We start from the raw sequence: 20,328 nt of genomic DNA on the forward strand, positions 1-20,328 counted from the left end.
AGTTGCAAAGGTTTTAATGTAACAGCTGGTAGACCTTGCAGGATCGAGTTACAATAATCGACCTTAGAGAACAGGATTGCTTGGAGTACAGTCCTGAAGTCATGGTGATATAGGAGAGGCTTGAGTTTTTTAAGCACCTGTAACTTGTAGAAGCATTCTTTTATAGTATAATTTATAAACTTCTTCAAGTTCAGATGATTGTCAATTATAACTCCGAGATCTCTAGCATGAGTGATGTGGGAGATATTGTGCATTTGTTGAAAGTGTAGACTATTTTCAGGGGTGATAAGCAGGAGTTCAGTCTTAGCGGTATTTAACACCAGGTTGAGGCTAGTAAGGAGATGGTTAATAGTTTGAAGGTGAGATTCCCATAATTTGATTGCTGAGTCCAAAGAGCCTGTTATAGGAATCAATACTTGGACATCGTCTGCGTATATGTAGAATTTCAGATTTAGTGATGAGAGGAAATGGCAGAGAGGGAGGAGATAAATATTAAATAGGGTGGGAGATAAAGAGGAGCCCTGGGGGACTCCATTTTAGTACTGTAATATTGTTTCTTTGCATCGACTACATTTTAGTACTACATTTTAGTACTACATTTTACTCTTTTTTAAATTTTTTAAATTTTACATTTAGTAAATGTAAAATTCACTCCCAACGTCCCCCAACTCCCACTCTCCGGGATCCAGACGATGACGGCTGAGAAAATCGCACGCTGCTTCCTGGGCGGAATCTTCTCAGGTGTCGCCCCAAGAAATTTGCAGGGCGGCTACTTGGAAGTCCTTGCATACTTTTACGCGGCATTACCGGCTAGATGTTCAGAACACTGCTGGGGGTTTTGGAGAGAGGGTACTCCGTGCGGGACTCTCTGCTTCCCACCCTCGGTAAGTTAGCTCTGGTACATCCCAGGTGTCCTGGACTGATCCTGGTACGTACAGGGAAAGGAAAATTAGTTTCTTACCTGATAATTTTCGTTCCTGTAGTACCAAGGATCAGTCCAGGATCCCGCCCGTGCTGCTCTGAGGACATGGAGAGTCCGCTCGTAGGTTTTCAGTGTTTCGGTTTTTCTGTTCTGCTTTCTCGATTGAGAGTTTTGTTCCAGTTGGGGGTTTTGTCGTTGCTCCCTGTTGGGGAGGGATCCCTCTTTTGGTTTGTGTTATCCTTTGCTACTTTGACATTACGTAAGACTGAGGGGCTGTGACAGGAGTGTGACCATATATGGGTGAGCCCGACAGCTCTTGCTCTGTCTCCATCTACTGGTGCGGAGTCACGTTGTGACTCCGCACCAGTAGATGGAGACAGACTAAAACTTGTGGGCGGAGCATATATGCCCCTGTGCCAGTCACAGCCCCTCAGTCATACGTAATGTCAAAGTAGAACACAACCAGAGAACTAAGCTAGCTAGAAACCGCTAATAGAACGGGGAAAACACCCCTCCTGGAAACAGACTCTCCAACCAAGAGAGTTAGAGTTAACAAGCGGAACAGAAGAATTCAGAACAAAGAGCGGACTCTCCATTACTTCAGCGTAGCACTGCGGGCGGGATCCTGGACTGATCCTTGGTACTACAGGAACGAAAATTATCAGGTAAGAAACTAATTTTCCTTTCCCTGTACGTACCAGGATCAGTCCAGGACACCTGGGATGTACCAGAGCTAAATTACCGAGGGTGGGAAGCAGAGAGTCCCGCTCGGAGTACCCTCTCTCCAAATCCTCCGGGGTCGGTAGCCCGGACATCCCCCGTACTGCCTGATAAAGGTATGCAACGACTTCCAGGTAGCCGCCCTGCAAATCTCTTGAGCGATACCGGAGAAGCCTCCGCTCACGATGCCGCCTGCGCACGAGTCGAGTGAGCCCTCCGGCCCACGGGAAGCGGTTTTCCCCGCACCCAGTACGCCGAAGCAATGGCCGCCTTAAGCCACCGCTGAAGCAATGGCCTCCTTAAGCCACCGGGCGATCGTTGTGCGAGACGCTGCGGCCCCTTTCTTAGGACCAGAGAACAGGACAAACAGATGATCTGTGACCCGAAACGGATTACTGACCCCCAGATATCGGAGGAGGGACCTCCGCACGTCAAGCGTCCGCAATTCTCTCGCTTCCGGAACAGAGAACTCCCCGGCCGCCAAAGCGGGCAGTTCCACTGATTGATTCATACGACAAGACGACACCACTTTCGGTAGGAAGGAAGGAACTGTGCGCGAAGAAACAACTGTGCGCAAAGCAACTCCGGAATCGGAAACACGCAAAAGGGGTTCACTACAGGACCGGGCCTGCAACTCGGAAACACGCCGCGCTGAGGCGATCGCTACCAAGAACGCCGTCTTAAGAGTGAGATCCGTAAGAGTCGCGCGTTTCAAAAGCTCAATAGGCGCCGTGCATAGGGAGGAGAGAACCCAGTTGAGGTTCCAAGCCGGACAAGGAAGACTCAAGGGAGGACGAAGGCGTTTGGCACCCCGGAGGAAGCGAGCAATGTCCGGGTGGAACGCAAGGGACGTGCCACGGACCGTACCCCGCAAACAACCGAGCGCTGCCACTTGAACCCGAAGGGAACTGCACGCCAGGCCTTTGGCCAGACCAGCCTGGAGGAACGCCAGAATGTCGGAGACGGAAGCCGAAGTGGAGACCACCCCACGCTGCACGCACCAGTCCTCAAAGACCACCCAGACACGGACATATGCCCGACGGGGCCCTGATGGAGCAGGCCCGCCATTCCGTGAAACCGAAGGGGCGCCGTTACCGCCAGCTGGGCGAGGTCTGCAAACCACGGCCGGCGCGGCCACTCCGGTGCCACCAAGACGACCTTGGCCGGGTGCAATTCTATGCGCCGTAGAATCATGCCGATCATCGGCCACGGGGGAAACACGTAGAGCAGCACATCCGTCGGCCAGGGAAGCACCAACGCATCGACGCCTTCTGCCCCCCGTTCTCGACATCGATTGTAAAATCGCGGGGCCTTCGCGTTGTGCCACGTGGCCATCAGATCCATGTGGGGCACCCCCCACGTTTTGCAATGAGCAGAAAGCTTCGTCCCCCAACTCCCACTCTCCGGGATCCAGAGCGTGCCTACGGATGTGCTGCTCTACGTGTTTCCCCCGTGGCCGATGATCGGCAAGATTCTACGGCGCATAGAGTTGCATCCGGCCAACGTGATCTTGGTGGCACCGGAGTGGCCTCGCCGGCCGTGGTTCGCAGACCTCATACAACTGGCAGTAGCGGCACCCCTTCGGTTCCAGGGAATGGCGGCCCTACTCCATCAGGGCCCCGTCTGTTTGGAGGATCCGGATCACTTCTGTCTCGCGGCATGGCTTTTGAGAGGAATCGTCTGAAGAGAAAAGGTTATTCAGATGCGGTGGTGGCCACGCTGCTGCGTTCCAGGAAGCAGTCGACGTCTTTGGCTTACGTCCGTGTCTGGGTAGTCTTTGAGGACTGGTGCGTGCAGCGCGGGGTGGTCCCCACTTCGGCTTCCGTCTCTGATGTTCTGGCGTTCCTCCAGGCGGGTCTGGCCAAAGGTCTGGCGTGCAGTTCCCTACGGGTCCAAGTGGCGGCGCTTGGGTGTTTGCGAGGTAAGTCTCTGGCGCTTCACCCGGATATTGCTCGTTTCCTTCGGGGTGCTAAGCACCTTCGCCCCCCGTTACGTCTTCCTTGTCCGGCTTGGAACCTCAATTGGGTTCTTTCCGCTCTATGCACGGCGCCGTTTGAGCCCTTGAAACGCGCAACTCTTAAGGATCTCACTTTAAAGACGGCATTCTTGGTGGCGATTGCCTCGGCACGGCGGGTTTCCGAGTTACAGGCCCTGTCTTGTAGGGAACCTTTCTTGCGTATCTCCGATTCGGGGGTTTCCTTACGGACGGTTCCTTCCTTTCTTCCGAAAGTGGTCTCGTCGTTTCATGTGAATCAATCGGTGGAGTTGCCCGCTTTTGCGTGCGGAGGCTCCTCTGTTACAGAAGAGAGGGAGTTACGGAAGCTTGACGTGCGGAGATCCCTTCTCCGATATCTGGAGGTCACTAATCCGTTTCGGGTCACAGATCATCTGTTTGTCCTCTTCTCTGGACCAAAGAAAGGAGCTGCAGCGTCCCGCACAACGATCGCTCGTTGGCTCAAGGAGGCCATTGGTTCAGCGTACTTGGTGAGGGGAAAACCTCTTCCTGTGGGGCTGCGGGCTCACTCGACTCGATCTCAAGCAGCGTCCTGGGCGGAAGCTTCTCAGGTGTCGCCTCAAGAGATTTGTAGGGCGGCCACCTGGAAGTCGTTGCATACTTTTATCCGGCATTACCGGCTGGATGTCCGGGCTACCGATTCCGGGGGTTTTGGAGAGAGGGTTCTCCGAGCGGGACTCTCTGCTTCCCACCCTCAGTAGGTTGCTCTGGTACATCCCAGGTGTCCTGGACTGATCCTGGTACGTACAGGGAAAGGAAAATTAGTTTCTTACCTGATAATTTTCGTTCCTGTAGTACCAAGGATCAGTCCAGGATCCCGCCCGCAGTGCTGCGCTGAAGTAACGGAGAGTCTGCTCTGTGTTTTTGATTTGCTCTGTTTCGCTTGTTCGCTCTCTCGGTTGGAGAGCCCGGTTCCAGAAGGGGTGTTTCTTCCCCGTTAGTTAGCGGTATCTAGTTTTGTTCACTTCTCTGGTTGTGTTCTACTTTGACATTCCGTAAGACTGAGGGGCTGTGACTGGCACAGGGGCATATATGGCTCCGCCCACAAGTTTTAGTCTGTCTCCATCTACTGGTGCGGAGTCACAACTTTTTTAAATTTTACATTTAGTACTACATTTTAGTACTACATTTTAGTACTGTAATATTGTTTCTTTGCATCGAGGATAATTTGTTTATAGTAGGCCAGGTGTTTTTTGTATCTAGTTAGGTTTTCATGTGTTTTGGTTTTCCTCCATTCTTTTTCTTTTTTTCTCAGGGTTCTTTTGGTTTCCTTTATCTTAACATTGTGCCATTGTTTTGTTTCTTTGGTTTCTTTTATTTTGATGTTTTTTTATTGGGTTTATCTCATCGGCTAGTTTTTTTGTGGTTAGTATCCATGATGTAACTGCGGAGTGGCAGTTAGTATAATCCATTTTTGTTAGTTTTGTTTCTAAATTGTCTTTCAGGGCTTCTATGTTAAAAGGTGGGCGATATTTGAATTCATAGGGTTCACTTTTCATTGTTGCTTGTTGTTCAGTTACTTTGACAGTGGATTGTATGAGGAAGTGATCCGACCACGGGATCTGTGTGTAGTCTGTTTTAATGTGTTCTAAGTATTGATTGATAAATGATAGGTCAAGTGAGTGTCCGGCTATGTGGGTTGGTTCATTAGTAGTTAGTGTGAAACCTAGTGCTGTCATGATGTCTAATAGTGTTTGGCAGTTATTTGATAGTGGATTTGAGTCCATATGTAGGTTGAAGTCACCTAGAACAATTGTGGGTTTTGCTGTTTTTAGGTGCGTTGTTAGGAATTCGATTAGCGGGGAGATATTTAATTCTAGAAGGCTAGGGGGGCACCTCACCAGCATTATGCCCTCATATAGGTCAACTTGTACGCAATGCATACTATAAACTTCACTTGATTCACAGTATTCATTCTTTCATTGAAGTAAATGAAGGAAATGATCTAAAAACTATTGTTCATTCTCTAATTATGACACCGCTTGATTATTGTAATATCTTTCTTTTGGGCTTGTCAAGTAACATTAAAAGCAATGCAATAAGATCAAAATTCGGCAGCGAAAATTATCTCTGGACCTCTTCTATATGTCAACATGTTTTGCCAATTATGAAACAATTTCATTGGCTTCCCTTCTCTTGGCAAATAAAATGTAGGGTTTTGTTTGTTTTTAAAGGAATTAATAATCTAATGTCCCCTAGTTTTAATGCTGATCTAAAATTATATTAGCCTATAAGATCCCTTTGATCAGCATCTCAATTACTATTAGAGGTTCCATTAGTCAAATATATAATGTTAGATGAGTCACATGAGCATCTTTTTATGATTCAGGGTCCTTTAATCGGGAACTCTTTACCGTTGGAGATAAAGAAAAATTGTTCTCCTTACTTTTAGAAAGTTGATTAAAAATGTTTTTCAGGTTGTCTCAGATAACAGTAAGAAGGGTATGGCTTGTATCTAGTCAAATATAATATTGGTATGTAATTGTTATATTAACATTTAATGTAATAAAGCACTTTTTGTGATTTGTTAATCATTAGCTTAAGCAGGGTTTCTAAGATAGCAGCAAAATATATGACTCCAATACAGGTAGAAGCATCAAGATTTCAGGTAATGGATATATTAGGCATTAAAAGCAGTTAAGAACAAATTTTGTTTTTTTATTGATTTGATTTTATGATTTGTTGTGATTTAAATATGTTTATTTAATGTATGAATTTTTATTATGAATGATTTATTGTGAACCACTTAGAAATCCAGATAAGTGGTATATAAATATTCTAAATAAATAGGCCCTCAGGAATGCCTCTTTCAAGTATGTGTAAAAGTACGCTTAAAACTGCTTCTTCCATACTTTCACATGTACTGAAAGGCGTATGTGTGTGTCAAAAACAGCATTTAACACACACATATATGCTTTTGCAAATTCTTTCCTAAGGTTCCAGTTTATACCTTTCAACCAGTTCCTCTACAAAGTCTACATGTCATTATGCATCTTGACAAAAATTCTGGCTCAATTAATTTCCAAATTCTTACCCTGCATTTTCCTTTTGATCTTTGGGTGTCACATCCTTGTGAAGAGGGGTGGTAATAAGGACTTTTTGCCCACAGATTGGCGTGGATGTAAACGCAGGATTTTCAAGGTTAAACTGCTCATTTCCAGAACATGTGTTGAAAAACTATATACCAAACAAAAAAAGTACAAAGATTAAGCTTATAGTTCACAGATCTAGACTTTTCATTGAAAACATACCACCAAACCAAGGTTACTTATGTTACACTGAAAATGGCCACTAAAATAATTTAATTTCCTATATTCAGCAGTTATGTGTAAACGTATGTACCCCACAACTACATCACAACAATTACAAGATTTTTTTACATAACTACAGCTATCTGTGAAAGCACCCAACTCATACTTCTAATACTGCATTGAGAAAAAAAAATATTTATTTATTTTTATAAAGCAACATTTGATCTGAGATATCACATTGGTTTACATTCCAGTACTGTAGGTATGTACCTATCCCCAGAGGGCTTACAATCTAAGTTTTGTACCTGAGGCAATGGAGGGTAAAGTGATTGCCCAAGGTCACAAGGAGCGACAGCGGGACTAGAACCCTGGTCTCCTGGTTTGTAGCCCACTGCTCTAACCACTAGACTATTGCTAATTCCAAATAGCACATACAAAACATAAAACCCACCATGAAAACCTCAGTGCATAGTTATGAAAATAATTCAAGAAATTCAAAGCAGAAGCTCAAGATATTATCTAAAATGCCAGCTCAACCTTTTCTCTATTGACCATATCCCCAAATTTACTTTTTTTCTGTTCTAAGATATATATTTTTTCTCTCTTAAAGAATAAAAAAAATTATGATCACCTCCCCTATTTTAAAATATTTTCTTTCCAGGGTCACTCATCAATTCATGTTTATATATACCTTTGCAATTTCTGCATAGAGATTGGAAGATCTGTTCCATTTGAAGAAACAGTTTTTTCTAGTCAATGGCTTTCAAGATAAGACTAATATATCTACTATTTCTCTGGGTAGATCAAGATCTGCAATTATTGACAGGTCAACATCCAAGCTGTTGTGTTGAGGGCTGGGAGATTGTGATCATAAAGTATTCCATCTTGAGTTAATTTCCGGGCTAATATTCAATAGGCCGTTTAGTGGACAAGTTATCTAACTAAAGTTAGCCAGATAATTTGTCTCATATATTCAGCGGATAAACATCCCACAGAATATACAAGCTTAAAATTATCCAGTTACATGTAGCTGGATAACAAAAAACCTAACCAGCTATATTTGAAAATAGATGGGTAGGTTTTTAGATATCCAGACTTGAGTGGCTGGATAATGTGCTACTTAACTGGATATCTTTAAAGATATATGGCGAAGTAGCACTGTCAAAGCAAACAAAAAAACAAAACATAAAGCACCTGCAGGCCAATCCCCTCCCTCCCCAAAAAATCATAAAAAGTTCTTGTCATGCCATGTTGTCGCCTTCAAACCTACTGTAATTGCAATGATAGGGAGGAGCAACTCGGGGGGGGGGGGGGGGGGAGCCTTTATGTCCATGATGGCATAGAGTCCATCCTGGACATTAAGGATTCTGCAAGAGAGACTAAGTGCACAACAAAATCTTTGTGTGTAGAAATCCCATGTATGTCGGGGAAGAGTATAGTGATAGGAATAATCTACTGTTCACCTGGTTAAAATGATGAGATGGACGATGAAATGCTAAGAGAAATCAGGGAAGCTAACCGAATTGGTAGTGCAGTAATAATGGGAGATTGCAATAGCCTCAATATTGACTGGATACATTTAACAGCAGGACAGAGAAATAAAGTTCTTGGATGGAATAAATAGCAGCTTTATGGAGCAATTTGTTAAGGCACCAACGAGAAAGGGAGCTATTTCAATCTAATTCTTAGTGGAGTGCAGGATTTGGTGAGAGAGGTAATGGTGGTGGAGCAGCTTGGCAATAGTGTTCATAACATGATCAAATTTGAATTAATGTTGAAGGGGGAAAATAAGTAAATCCATGACTCTAGCACTAAACTTTCAAAAGGGAAATGAGAAAATGAGAAAAAAACTGAAAGGTGAAGCTACAAAGGTTAAGAGTGTTCAACAGGCATGGGCATTGTTAAAAAATATTATCTTAGAAGCGCAGTCCAGATTTATTCCAAGCATTAGGAAAGTTGAAAGGAAGGCCAAATGATTGCCAGTATGTTTAAAAGGTGAGGTGAAAGGCTATTTTATCCAAAAGATCTTCCTTCAAAAATTGGAAGAAGGATCTATCTGAACAAAATAGGAAAAAGCATAAGCATTGGAAAGTTAAATGTAAAACACTGATAAGACAGGCTAAAAGAGAACTTGAAATGAAGTTGGCCATAGAAGCAAAAAACTCATTACAAAAACTTTAAAAAATATATTCGAAGCAGGAAGCCTGCAAGGGAGTCAGTTGGACCGTTAGATGATCAAGGGGTTAAAAGGGCAGTAAGTGAAGATAATGCCATCATGGAAAGACTAAACCAGTTCTTTGCTTCATTCTTTACTGAGCAGGATTTGGGGGAGATACCTGTTCCAGGGACTGCTTTCAAGGGTTTCTCAGCCCCTCCTGGAAATGTCCCTGAAACATCTTTTTTATCTAGCTAAATTATAACTGGATAAGTAGTTATCCAGTTATAACTTAGCCAAGTAGGTGACTGACTATGCCACATTTGCCATTTAGATGGATAACTTGTGAGTTATCAATCACACAAACACCCACTCACACCAACCGTGTATTCCAGTACACAACTCTGTAAACAACAAAAATAATCCCAACCAATGTACTGGTGTATGTTATAAAGCACCCTGTTACCGACAAACTTTTGTTAGACCCTCTATTCACGAGTAGGCATAAATCAATCCGTCTCGTTTATCATAAGAGGTCTCATTACTTTAATTTTAATCACATATAAGTTTGCGGGTTGAAATACAGCTCGCATTTAGAAAAGGACATGCACGGATTAAACCGCTTTCTTTGATGGAACTTCTTGAGCAAAAGATGGATTTTTTCCGTTGAATTGGATTCCATATTCCAGCTATTCCCCTGAAGCAGGACTTCGGTCCGAAACATGGCCATGTCGGGACGTTTGGGACCTATTCATCGTGGATAAGTATTTGCATAAATATCATCCATTGGATATACTGGTTGGGAATTTTCCTCATGAATTTTTGTCAGGACTGTTTTTAAGGATAATTTGAAAAATTGAAACAAAATATATATGTGATTAAAATTAATGTAATGAGACCTCTTATGATAAACGAGACGGATTGATATATGCCTACTCGTGAATAGAGGGTCTAACAAAAGTTTGTCTGTAACAGGGTGCTTTATAGCATACACCAGTACATTGGTTGGGATTATTTTTAACTTATGAGTTATCCATCTAAATGCTTTAGAATATTGACCTTGTAGGTTCTGTCCCTAGATAAAGGGGAAGACTGTTGGAGAGTTGAACTAGATAAGCAAACCATAACTGTCTGGGCCATGCTGGAGCTATGAGATCAGCAAAATCCTGGAGAAGCTTGTGCACTGTTCTAGTGATCAATGGTATCTATGGAAAAGCAAACATGGTGCTTGTGGATGAGTGATCTTATGATGCTCACTCTTTCTGAAGGCAGAGATGCTCTTTCTTGTATTGAGTCCATCCCCGCCCCAAAGAACTTGAGCCTCCAAATGAGGACTAGACTAGATTTCTTGAAACTAAGAAACCCAATCATTGCAACAGTCAAATCATCTTGTAGAGGGAACAAACCATTTCCTCACAAGAACTTGCCGTGACTAGTCAATTGTCCACATAGGGAAAACTTGGATTCCTTGATGACGCAGATGTGCCACTATCAATGCAAAGCATTTCATAAAGACTCTTGGAGCTGCTGAACAGCAGTACTTTGTATTGTTAGTGGGAAGAATCCATCTGGAAATAAAGATAGTGCCAATGGGAAGGGTGGCTATGTTTGTGAGAATATGCATCCTTTAGTCCAGCGCATACATCAATTTTTCATTCTGTATGTATAGGAGAATCATGCTGAGGTAATTAACTTTGAATTTCTCTCAGAGTACAAATTTGTTTGTGTCTTAAGTTCAGAATGAGCCTCAATCCTCCTGACCTCTTGGGGATTAGGAAATATCAGAAGCAAAAACCCTGGGACAAAGAATAGGCTCTATTGCTCACTGTTGAAGAAGTGATTGGACTTCTTGGCAAAGCTGTGGGAGGTGAGATGGATATGGACTGAGAGATACACAATGTGGGAGGGATAGTAGCCAGGAGAAACCGGTAACCAAACTACATGATTTTGAAACAAAGGTCCTTGGTTATCTGATGCCACATTTCTAGGAAAGTCTGAATTCTTTCCCCATTAGAACAGAGTGGTAAGGGATCAAAAACTGGGCCCAGATTTGGGTTGGGCCTGCTGCAGGGTTTTGGGTTGACATTCCCGCTGCTGAGGTCTGGCCACAAGTGGCTACTGACACTGGGCCAGAAAAGGCAGCAGAAGGTTCTGCTGAACTGATCAGTAAGGCTGACTGAGGAAGTATGGGCACTTGTATGTGAAGAAGGAGCACTGCTAAGTTTCATCTTAAGCTTAGCAACCGTTTTCTCTCAGCTTTTCACCAAACAGATTGTCATCTAAATAAGGTAGCTCAACCAACTTCTTTTGGACATCTTCATATATGCTGCTCACTCTAAGCCATGCCAAAAGTCAAGCCCTGAAGGAAGCTAAGGAAGTACCATGAAACAGAGTTGAACAACTCAAACAGATCTGAGAAGGTGACGAACGACCTCGTCCACATCCAAAAGTGGATGGGAACCATAAGTAACACCTTCTGTAGGCTGTAAAAAAGGCTTTAGCTTCTGGATGCGGTTGTGAATGTATTGTGCCATAAAGAATTGGTGGAAAGTAATACGAGTGGAAAGCATGGAGCTTTGAAAGTCTTTTTTGCCGAAATTGTCAAGTAATCTATGGAGAAAGTACAGAATGGCTAAATACATCTATACGACTGCACGCTCCTCAAAAAAACTTGAGATCAATTAACAAAGGACTTTTAACAGTCCCGACTATTAAATCGGCAAAGCTTTCTCAAGTAAGAGATCGTATAATATCAATTGCAGGAACAAAAGTGTGGAATACGCTACCCACTCAATTGAGACTACAAGCGGATAAAAAGAAATTTAAGGCGGAACTGAAAACATGGATGTTTAAAATGTGCCTACTCAGAGGCTGAGTTGAAGTAACTTAAGGGCTGTTTCTTTCTGTTTTACTTAAATAATATTAATTTTAGTATATTATTTGTAGTTCTTAGGTATTCTTAATATTTGCTCTTATTGAATTCTATTTTAGTTGGATATTTTTAATATTATTTTTATTATGTATTTTTAACAGCTAATTTATATTTTCTATCCTTTATCTTTTAGTATTATTAGCTGTCAGCTCTCTTTTATGAATTTATTGTATTTTCCTTATTTTAATTGTGCACAGTTGTGAAGGCCTTGCTGATGTAACGGTATAGAAAAGCAATAAGCTATAAACTATGTTTCCCTGGAGGCAGGTTTGAGTGAAATTTGGTCTTTTTCGTTTTTTTGTTTTTTTAAATAGCAAACTCAAACACTACAGACACCAAATCCTGGAAACTTCTGAACACTGTATTGAAGATCAAGTTTCCTCGCTGTAGGAATGTCTGAAACAGGAGTTTCCCACATTCTCATTTGTAAAATGTTGAGGATGTTGTGGACTGGAAAGCTTGCCATTTCTGATAGAGTGCCTAGAATTTAAAGTAGACTGAGCAATTTTGAGAGGAGGTTGTTGTCTTTATGGACATGGAAGTCAAGCATCATTTCTATCTTTTCCACAAATGTAAGAGTATGTGAGGTCCTCTGGGGAAGAGGTGTGGTCAGTAGGATCTGGAAATGGGTCAGAAGACTTACCTGTAGAGTCTTCTTCTGAACCTACTGGCAGGGGTTCACTTATCCAGAACTCCAATGACAAAGAGGGTGAATCAGGTGGTTCTTCTGGTTGCCCCTGAGGAGATACACTCTGGTCAATTTCCTCCTATCGACTGGACTCCGCTGCTATAGAACGTGATGATGAAGAATTCCAAATTATGGGTTCTGATGGATGTGCTCAGGCCGATAGGCGAAACTTGGATTCCCGTGTGAGAATCGCTACAGTAGTGGTGAAGAGGATAGGCTGGATTATTCCTTTCCTTTCCTTAGTTAGAGGGGTAAAGACATTTCTCACCAAACCTGCAATCCGGTCAAATGACTGATGTGTCCATTGACCCAATGGAAGCAGAACATCCTCTTTGGAGACTAGGATAGATTCCCTACATTTGAATAGGTGGCTTATTGGAGGCAAGCGGAATTATAAAACATACCAGAAACAGTGTTTCCAATTGAAGACCCTCCGACAGCATCCATCTCCACATGAGGGTTCTTGTTATTGGAGGACTGCATACAGCTGTGTTGGTAGAAAAGAGTGATGGGCCTGATGTGCCGATAACTTTGAAGTGGAATGCTTGCATGCTTCGGAAGAATGGGGCTTCGATGGGCCTTTAGTGAGTCATGTCGAGAAAGCCAGTGCAGATTGAGGATGTTGCCTTGATGTGAGCGTCAACTGCATCAGAACTGTGCCATGAGTTCTTGCACTGTGCATCATGGTGTTATACCATTGGAGTACTGGATGCACCGTGCAGCCGGTGTGCAGTAGCTCCAAGATGCATCAATGAAGCACAGGCTGCAGGTACTGCAGGCTTCAGTGCAACATGCATTGAGTGGATCAGTATATAGATGGAGTTCTTCAATGCATTGCATGCTAGGTGTGCAGATGGCCCATAACTGCTTAGATAGCGCCGGTGCTGATGTACCACACTTGAAGTGCTTGTGCTTCTTCGATGAAGGATGCCTGACACTACTTGACCCAATGGCTTAGAAGAACTCTTGTTCTTCCCTGCAAGGCAGATGCTACTCTGTAGGAATAGGATCTGCTACGACTCCGAAGAGATTTATGCAGCTCCTCAATTCAAATTGCCCTGGAATGTTGGGGAGTGCAGAGATATCTGTCCACAGAAGTACTAGTTAAACTGGTCATGTTGCTACCCAAGGCACCAGAGTGTATTGGCAGTCAGTGAAGAATATTACTTTGCAACAGATACCATTTTTAAATCTGATCACAGCTGGATTTTTCTTCTGGCCTCTGGGGGAAAAAAGTGTTCCCCTCTCTATTTTTTTTTGTCAGAATGGAAAAGTGCTTTTATGGATGCTACAGGGGCATCAAGGCAACTATAAAAGAATATAATGAAGTAGAAATATCTAATTTACATTTTAGAGAAAAAATTATTAAGAGAGTGAGTACATGTCCGTGCTTATGCTCAGACAAAAAATGATCGAGGTAATGCCCACATAGGAACTCCTGCACATGCTTAGTAGAGATCACAGCTCTACTAGCTTGGAGAGATGGATCAGTTTGGTGCCACTAGATGACATCACCCACATGTAATAGCTAATTAGCTTGCTTATTGACAGAAAAACACAGTGATCTTTGATGGTATCCACTGCTTTTTAATTTCTCCCTGAAGTGATTGTCACTTGTGCATGGGGCATTTGCTAGCTCATCATGCACATCCTTCCATAGTCCCAATGAATGCAGCCAATCAAGTCATCTGGCTCCAATAGCAATTGCCGATATTCTAGAAGTGTCATAGGAATTATACACAGATCTAATAAAGTGCTTACCACATTCCTCAGCTTCTTGAATTACTGGTAGGAACCATTCCATCTTCTCTACTGGAAGGGCTTTTGCTAAAATTAGTAGTTTTAGTACGGAAGAATGCATATATAGAGAAGCAGCGTGAGCTTGTCTCACGCTGTGAAGGATAACAAGGAGCAAGCAGAGGGAACAGAGGGTTAATAGGAGGGGGGAGGGGGGCGGTAACTCATGGAGACAGCAGCAGTTTGAATAGCTGCTTCTCCATTGGTTGCAGGGAATAAACAGTTCTGGCGCCTTTTCCGTTGGTGCCTCAGTTAACCAGGAGCAGCGAGGCAAAAGGCAGTGCTTGCTTTCCCACCCACCCTCCCTTCAATGTTGGTTGTAATGAAAACATTTGTAAGAGGGGTTTGTTGTCGCAGTGGAGGCGGAAACCCGAGCCCTAAGTTATAATTTTGTATGTGTTTATAAAGGACATTGTTGGGGGGGGGGGGGGGTGAATCTTGTGTAGTTTGGGGCTGCTACACAGGATGGCCGATGAGCAAGGGGGGGGGGGCCGATGCTCTGGCCGCAAACTTACCCTCGCAGGAGCTGCGGCGGGGTAAGTGGAAAGGGGTGAAGAAGCGTCTTACCATTCGGACGAAGTGGTAAGAGAAGTACCTGAAGAAGAAGGGGAGGAGGAGGGGGTTGGGGGGAATGTTTTGACCGATTGTTAAAGTTGAAGGGCTCGGGTTAAGTTATGAAATAAACTGCGGCCCAATGCGTAAACCAAATTATTTGGAGTTTGTCTTTTGTACAAGGGGGGGGGGGGGAGAGTGTGTCAGCGAGCGAATAGTCTTGCCTACCTATGTTACGAGCCATATACAATTGATGAGCAGCTATCCTTGAATTAAGCATAGTTAACTGGAAAACTTTCTTTGTTACATTTTCTAGCAAGCTGGCATCCTTAGTTGAAGTAGTACTTGAATATACCTTTGAGAGTTTTGCTCTTTTTAATGCTAACTCCACAGTACTTGAATGTAATCCGCTTTGAAGCGCTGAAAGAAGTGCGAAAAGCAGAATATAAAAATTTAAAAATACTATTGATTGTACTTTGAGATGACGTGGAGCTGGTTACACCCTATTTTTTTATGTCTAATTTTCTTGCTACAAGAAAGGTAGATAATAGTGTATGCCACATCTTGGCTTGAAGTTCTTTTAGACATTTATAAATTACTTGCAGTGCAAGCAAGTATATCGTATAAAGGGCCCAAAAACCTCACACAGCGATTCTGACAACGTGAGAGACATCTTTGCATCTCAGAGTGGACACTTTTTAATGCCTGGCATAGCCAAAAGAAGGAAGGCTAAGTTGAACTCAATTTTTACAAGAAATACAATTACAAAAAAATACAAATACAGTTTAAGGAATTTTTTCTGAGGAGAAAACAGAGACTATCATAATGCTGTTTTATCAATCCTTCGTGTGACCGCAGCTTGAATACTGCATGCAGTTTTAGTTGCCCCATCTAAAAAAAAAAAAAAAAAAGACATAGCCGAACAAGAAAAAGTATAGAGAAGAGCAGCAAAATGATAAAGGGAATGAAGCAGCTCTCTTTTGAAAAAAGGCTAAATAGTGTACGGCTCTTCAGTTGGAAAAGAGCAAACAGGGGAGCTATGATAGAGTTTTATAAAAATTATGAGTGGCATGGAGCAGGTTAAGAGGGGATGTTTTTTTTTACTCAGTATGGCATTTCTTATGTTCTTATGACCAACAGGTTCTAACCTGCCACCATCTACTATGGACGTCAATATGCCAAAGAAATTGTCTGGGTGTTCAGCACTAGCTGGATAAATTTAGCTGGGTACATCCAGTCAGAAAAGTTGCTGTCCTAAGTTACTCAGGTAAGCGTACCTGAATATCTTAACTAGAAATGTTCAGCAGAACACTTACCTGGGTATATTCACTGAATATCTGGATAAAGTTACCCAGGCAAGCTTTACCATTTTTCAACTTACTCAATATGGACCTCTATATTATATATGCTACTGCAACCCCCTTGTTCAGGGGTTTTCTCTATGAAGAAGGGATACACATTTCGGCACTGAAGAAATCTTAGCAATCTAGGCCTAAGGGAATCTATAACCCAGTCACAGAAAAACAGTTTCCACACCAGAAGTGTTGTATCAATAAAAAGAAAAGTTTACTTTGGCAGGAAGGAGTAACAATAACAGAATCCTTCGCCAGAAATCATAATGATTTATAGTCACTCAAAAGTTTTACAAAAATATAGCACTTAAAGCTCCTAAAGTCCTATTGGTTTCCCTTGCTTTCCAAGATTTCTTTAAGAGCAAACATGGGATCCTCTGTTGCATTTAGGACTTTCTCTGTAATACCTGCACTCTGCAGTTCTTCAGACTAGTTTTTATATTCTCTGGAATGGATACCCTTCAGAGATGATAGTTGCAGCTTCTCCAACAAATATAACTCCAAACTTCTCCTACATCCAGGGTAAATGGACCCTTGTTCCATGCTCCAACTTAGAGAAGAAAAGCAATCTCTCCTTCCTCTCCAATTCTCTTCAAGAAGCAAGCCAGCAACATGCTGCCTCTCCTCTTGCTCCTCTCCATTTCTGACTCTTCCTGGTGAATCTGAATGCACATATATATATTTTAAAAAGATCCCTCCCTTTGGGATAGACAAAGTTAATTAGATTTACACTCCAATACATCTTTAAAATGTACCACAGTAGGACATTGCAAACCTTACATTACCATATTCTAGACTTCAGCCCTGGAGAATTTTAATCTAAAGGATCTACAAGCAAGGTACCAAAAAAGAAATATTAATAGGGCACAGAGCTAGATAAGATTTCCAGACATGGCCCCTTACTTTATGAACAAACTGAATGGACTTGTACTTTCATTCACAAACCCATTCAGTATCTTAATAGTTACAGGTGCACTCAAGATTCTACATACATCTGTGGAAGGAAGCTCAGAGTAACCCATACTGGAAGATTTACTCAGCAATCCAAATTTGACAGACAGCATATATGCAAGGAGCCAGCTAAGAAAAATCAGTGCTCAATAACAAATGAAATTAATATAGATTATACAAGGCTTTTACACAGATCCTTCTGTCAGAAAATGTGTTAGAAAATGTGTTTCTTTGTAATCATGTATGTACAGTGTAGTCAGTTATACCAAGCTACCGTAGTATTGAAGCATAAGAACTGCTTTTTGTATGTTTACTTAGATGAGGGCCTCTTTTGAGATGCATTCCAACTTCAAACACCTGTGTCCCTGGAGGCTTAAAAAAAAGTATAAGAAACTTTACTTCTGATCTTTGTTCTTGGGGAGTTAGAAAATGAGAGCCCCCACCTGGCTACTCTTGTCGGGGGTGGGGGGCAAAAAAGTAAACTTTCCTCAATTGGGATGCCTTCCAATTTCCTTATCTTTGTCCTTGGGGGGGGGGGCTTCGAAATCTGTCTATGTAGACTCCTGTTAAAAACAGTATGGGAAGAGGAGCAGTAGCGGAGCAAGATAAACTCTGACTGACCGCACGAGAGAGAGATTAAAAGGGCTAATTGCTTCATGAGATTGGTAAGCATTTGATTTTTCTGCATAAGAGAACCCTAGCTAGTATAATTGACCCTAGCTAGTATTAGCTAAGCATATACTAGAAAGAATTTATTTTACGAAAAGCAAGTTTGCTTACCATAAACGGTGTTTTCCGTAGATAGCATATGAATTATTCATGCTGTCTGGGTACGTCCTCCGTTCCACTAGGTGGCAGAGCTCTCTAAGATCACCCAAAGTCTTTTGGTGAGGTGCTCCTCCCTGCATACCAGCCGTGTCTCCTCAAGGCTCCTCAGTCTGCGTCAAAGCACGATGAAATGCAATGCCGAACTGTCCGGGGAGGTGGGCGGGTCAGCATGGCTAATTCATCTGCTATCTACGGAAAACACTGTTTACGGTAAGCAAACCTGCTTTTTTCACCATAGATAAGCAGCTGAAATAGCCATGCTGTCTGGGAGTCACCAGCTGAATTATTAAGCGTGTAGTTTATGTGAGTATTTTTATGTCATTGAACGCTCAATACTATGTAATGGGCGGACAGTTCGTATAAGTGAGTTCAAGTAGAAGTGTTCTTGGTTAGGATTATCCGTTTCATCACTGCATCATCTTTGGCTTGTTTGTCTAAACAATAATGAGATGTGAAAGTATGCAGTGAGGACCATATGGCTGCTTTACAGATATCTGAAATAGGGACATTGTGAAGATGTGCGACAGAGGCAGCCACTGCCCGCACTTGATGGGCTTTGGGTGTGGAGGATAAGGTTTCAGAACGTTTTTGGTAGCAGAAACGTATGCAGTTGGAAATCCAGAATGATAACGTTCGTTTAGAAATGGTAAGTCCTGGAGCGTTTGGATTGAATGAAAGGAAAAGTTGTGAATGTCTGATGGTAAACTGAGTTTGTTTCTTATAATATGCAAGTGCACGTTTGCAGTCCAATATATGGAGGCACTGCTCACTGTCATTTGCGTGCGGTTTGGGATGGAAAGTTGGCAAGGTTATAGTCTGATTCAAGTGAAAGGTGGAGACCACCTTTGGAAGGAAATTAGGATGTGTACGTAGTGTCACTTTGTTTTGGTAGAATTCAAGATAAGGTAGGTAGTATACTAGTGCTTGAAGTTCAATGATTCGTCTTGCAGATGTAAGGGCGACTAAAAACAGTACCTTCCAGGACAGGTATCGAAGATGGCAGCTGTCCATTGGTTCGAAAGGTGGTAACATGAGTTGTTCCAGAATTGGGTTGACATCCCATGGCACTGGTGGTTTCTGTAAAGGGGGTCTTAGATGTAGAACACCTTTCATAAAGCAAGAAATAAGAGTATGACAGGCTACTGATTCCCCGTTGAGAGGAATGAGGTAAGCTGCTATCGTGCTAAGGTGGACTCGAAGAGATGCAGTGGCCAGACCCAGAGTATAAAGTAGATGGAGGTAACTTAGAAGAAGTTCCGGTGGACACGTCAGTGGGTCTGCATTCATTGAGGAACACCAGGATACGTAACGTGCCCATTTGCGTTGGTAGTTTTGTCATGTTGATGGTTTTCTAGATGCGATCAAAATATCTTCCAGTTGAGGTGAAATGTTCAGATTTTGGAACAAGACCCTTTCAATCTCCATGCCGTGAGATTCAGTGATGCGTGTAGTGGATGGAGCACTGATCCTCCTTGCTGGGTGAGGAGGGAGGGGGCATTTCCTAGAGGTATCGGTTTGCAAATTGATAGTTGGACTAGGTAGCTGTACCATGGTTGACGTGGCCATGCTGGAGCAATGAGGATCAGATTCGAACCATCCTCGATGCACCTTTGTACTGTTCGGGAGATCAGTGGAATAGGAGAGAACACATAAAGGAGGTCCTGAGACCAGTCCAGGAGAAAGGCATCTTGTGTCAGCCAGCATGAGCTGGGGTATACTGAGCAAAAAAGATAGACTTTCTTGTTGTGTTGCAAAGAGGTCTATTCAGGGAAGACCCCAAATGGAGAAGAGTCGGTTAGCGACCCTTTGACCGAGTTCCCACTTGTGTGGGTGAAAAGTTCTGCTCAATTTGTCTGTCCTGGAGTTGTTGATCCCGGGTAGATATGTGGCTTATAGGGAGATCCCCTTGGAGTGGGCCCAGTCCAGAATCTGTATCGCTTTACAAAGGTTCCATGAACCGGAACTGCCTTGCTTGTTTATGTAAAACATTGCCATTTGATTGTCAGTGTGGATCATTACGATATGGCATAGTAGGGCATGTTGAAAAGCCTGGAGGGCGTACTTGATAGCCCTCAATTCCAGGAAATTTATGTGATAATTGTGCTCCTGGGTGGACCACAACCCTTGAGTCTGAAGGTCGGAAAGATGGGTTCCCCAGCATTTGGG

General features: G+C 42.9%; 1 protein-coding gene across 2 annotated transcripts in view; it reads right to left on the reverse strand.

Annotated features, from left to right (window-relative positions):
- MYBL1 (MYB proto-oncogene like 1) overlaps nucleotides 1-20,328 on the reverse strand; it is a 489,278-nt gene that overhangs the window by 163,539 nt on the left and 305,411 nt on the right. For both annotated transcript variants that reach the window (XM_029591403.1, XM_029591402.1), the window contains one exon: nucleotides 6,691-6,833. In XM_029591403.1, coding sequence (XP_029447263.1) covers nucleotides 6,691-6,833 — 143 coding nt within the window. The remainder of the gene's footprint in view (nucleotides 1-6,690; nucleotides 6,834-20,328) is intronic.

The sequence above is a fragment of the Rhinatrema bivittatum genome, chromosome 2 (assembly GCF_901001135.1).
Source record: "Rhinatrema bivittatum chromosome 2, aRhiBiv1.1, whole genome shotgun sequence".
NCBI lineage: Eukaryota > Metazoa > Chordata > Amphibia > Gymnophiona > Rhinatrematidae > Rhinatrema > Rhinatrema bivittatum.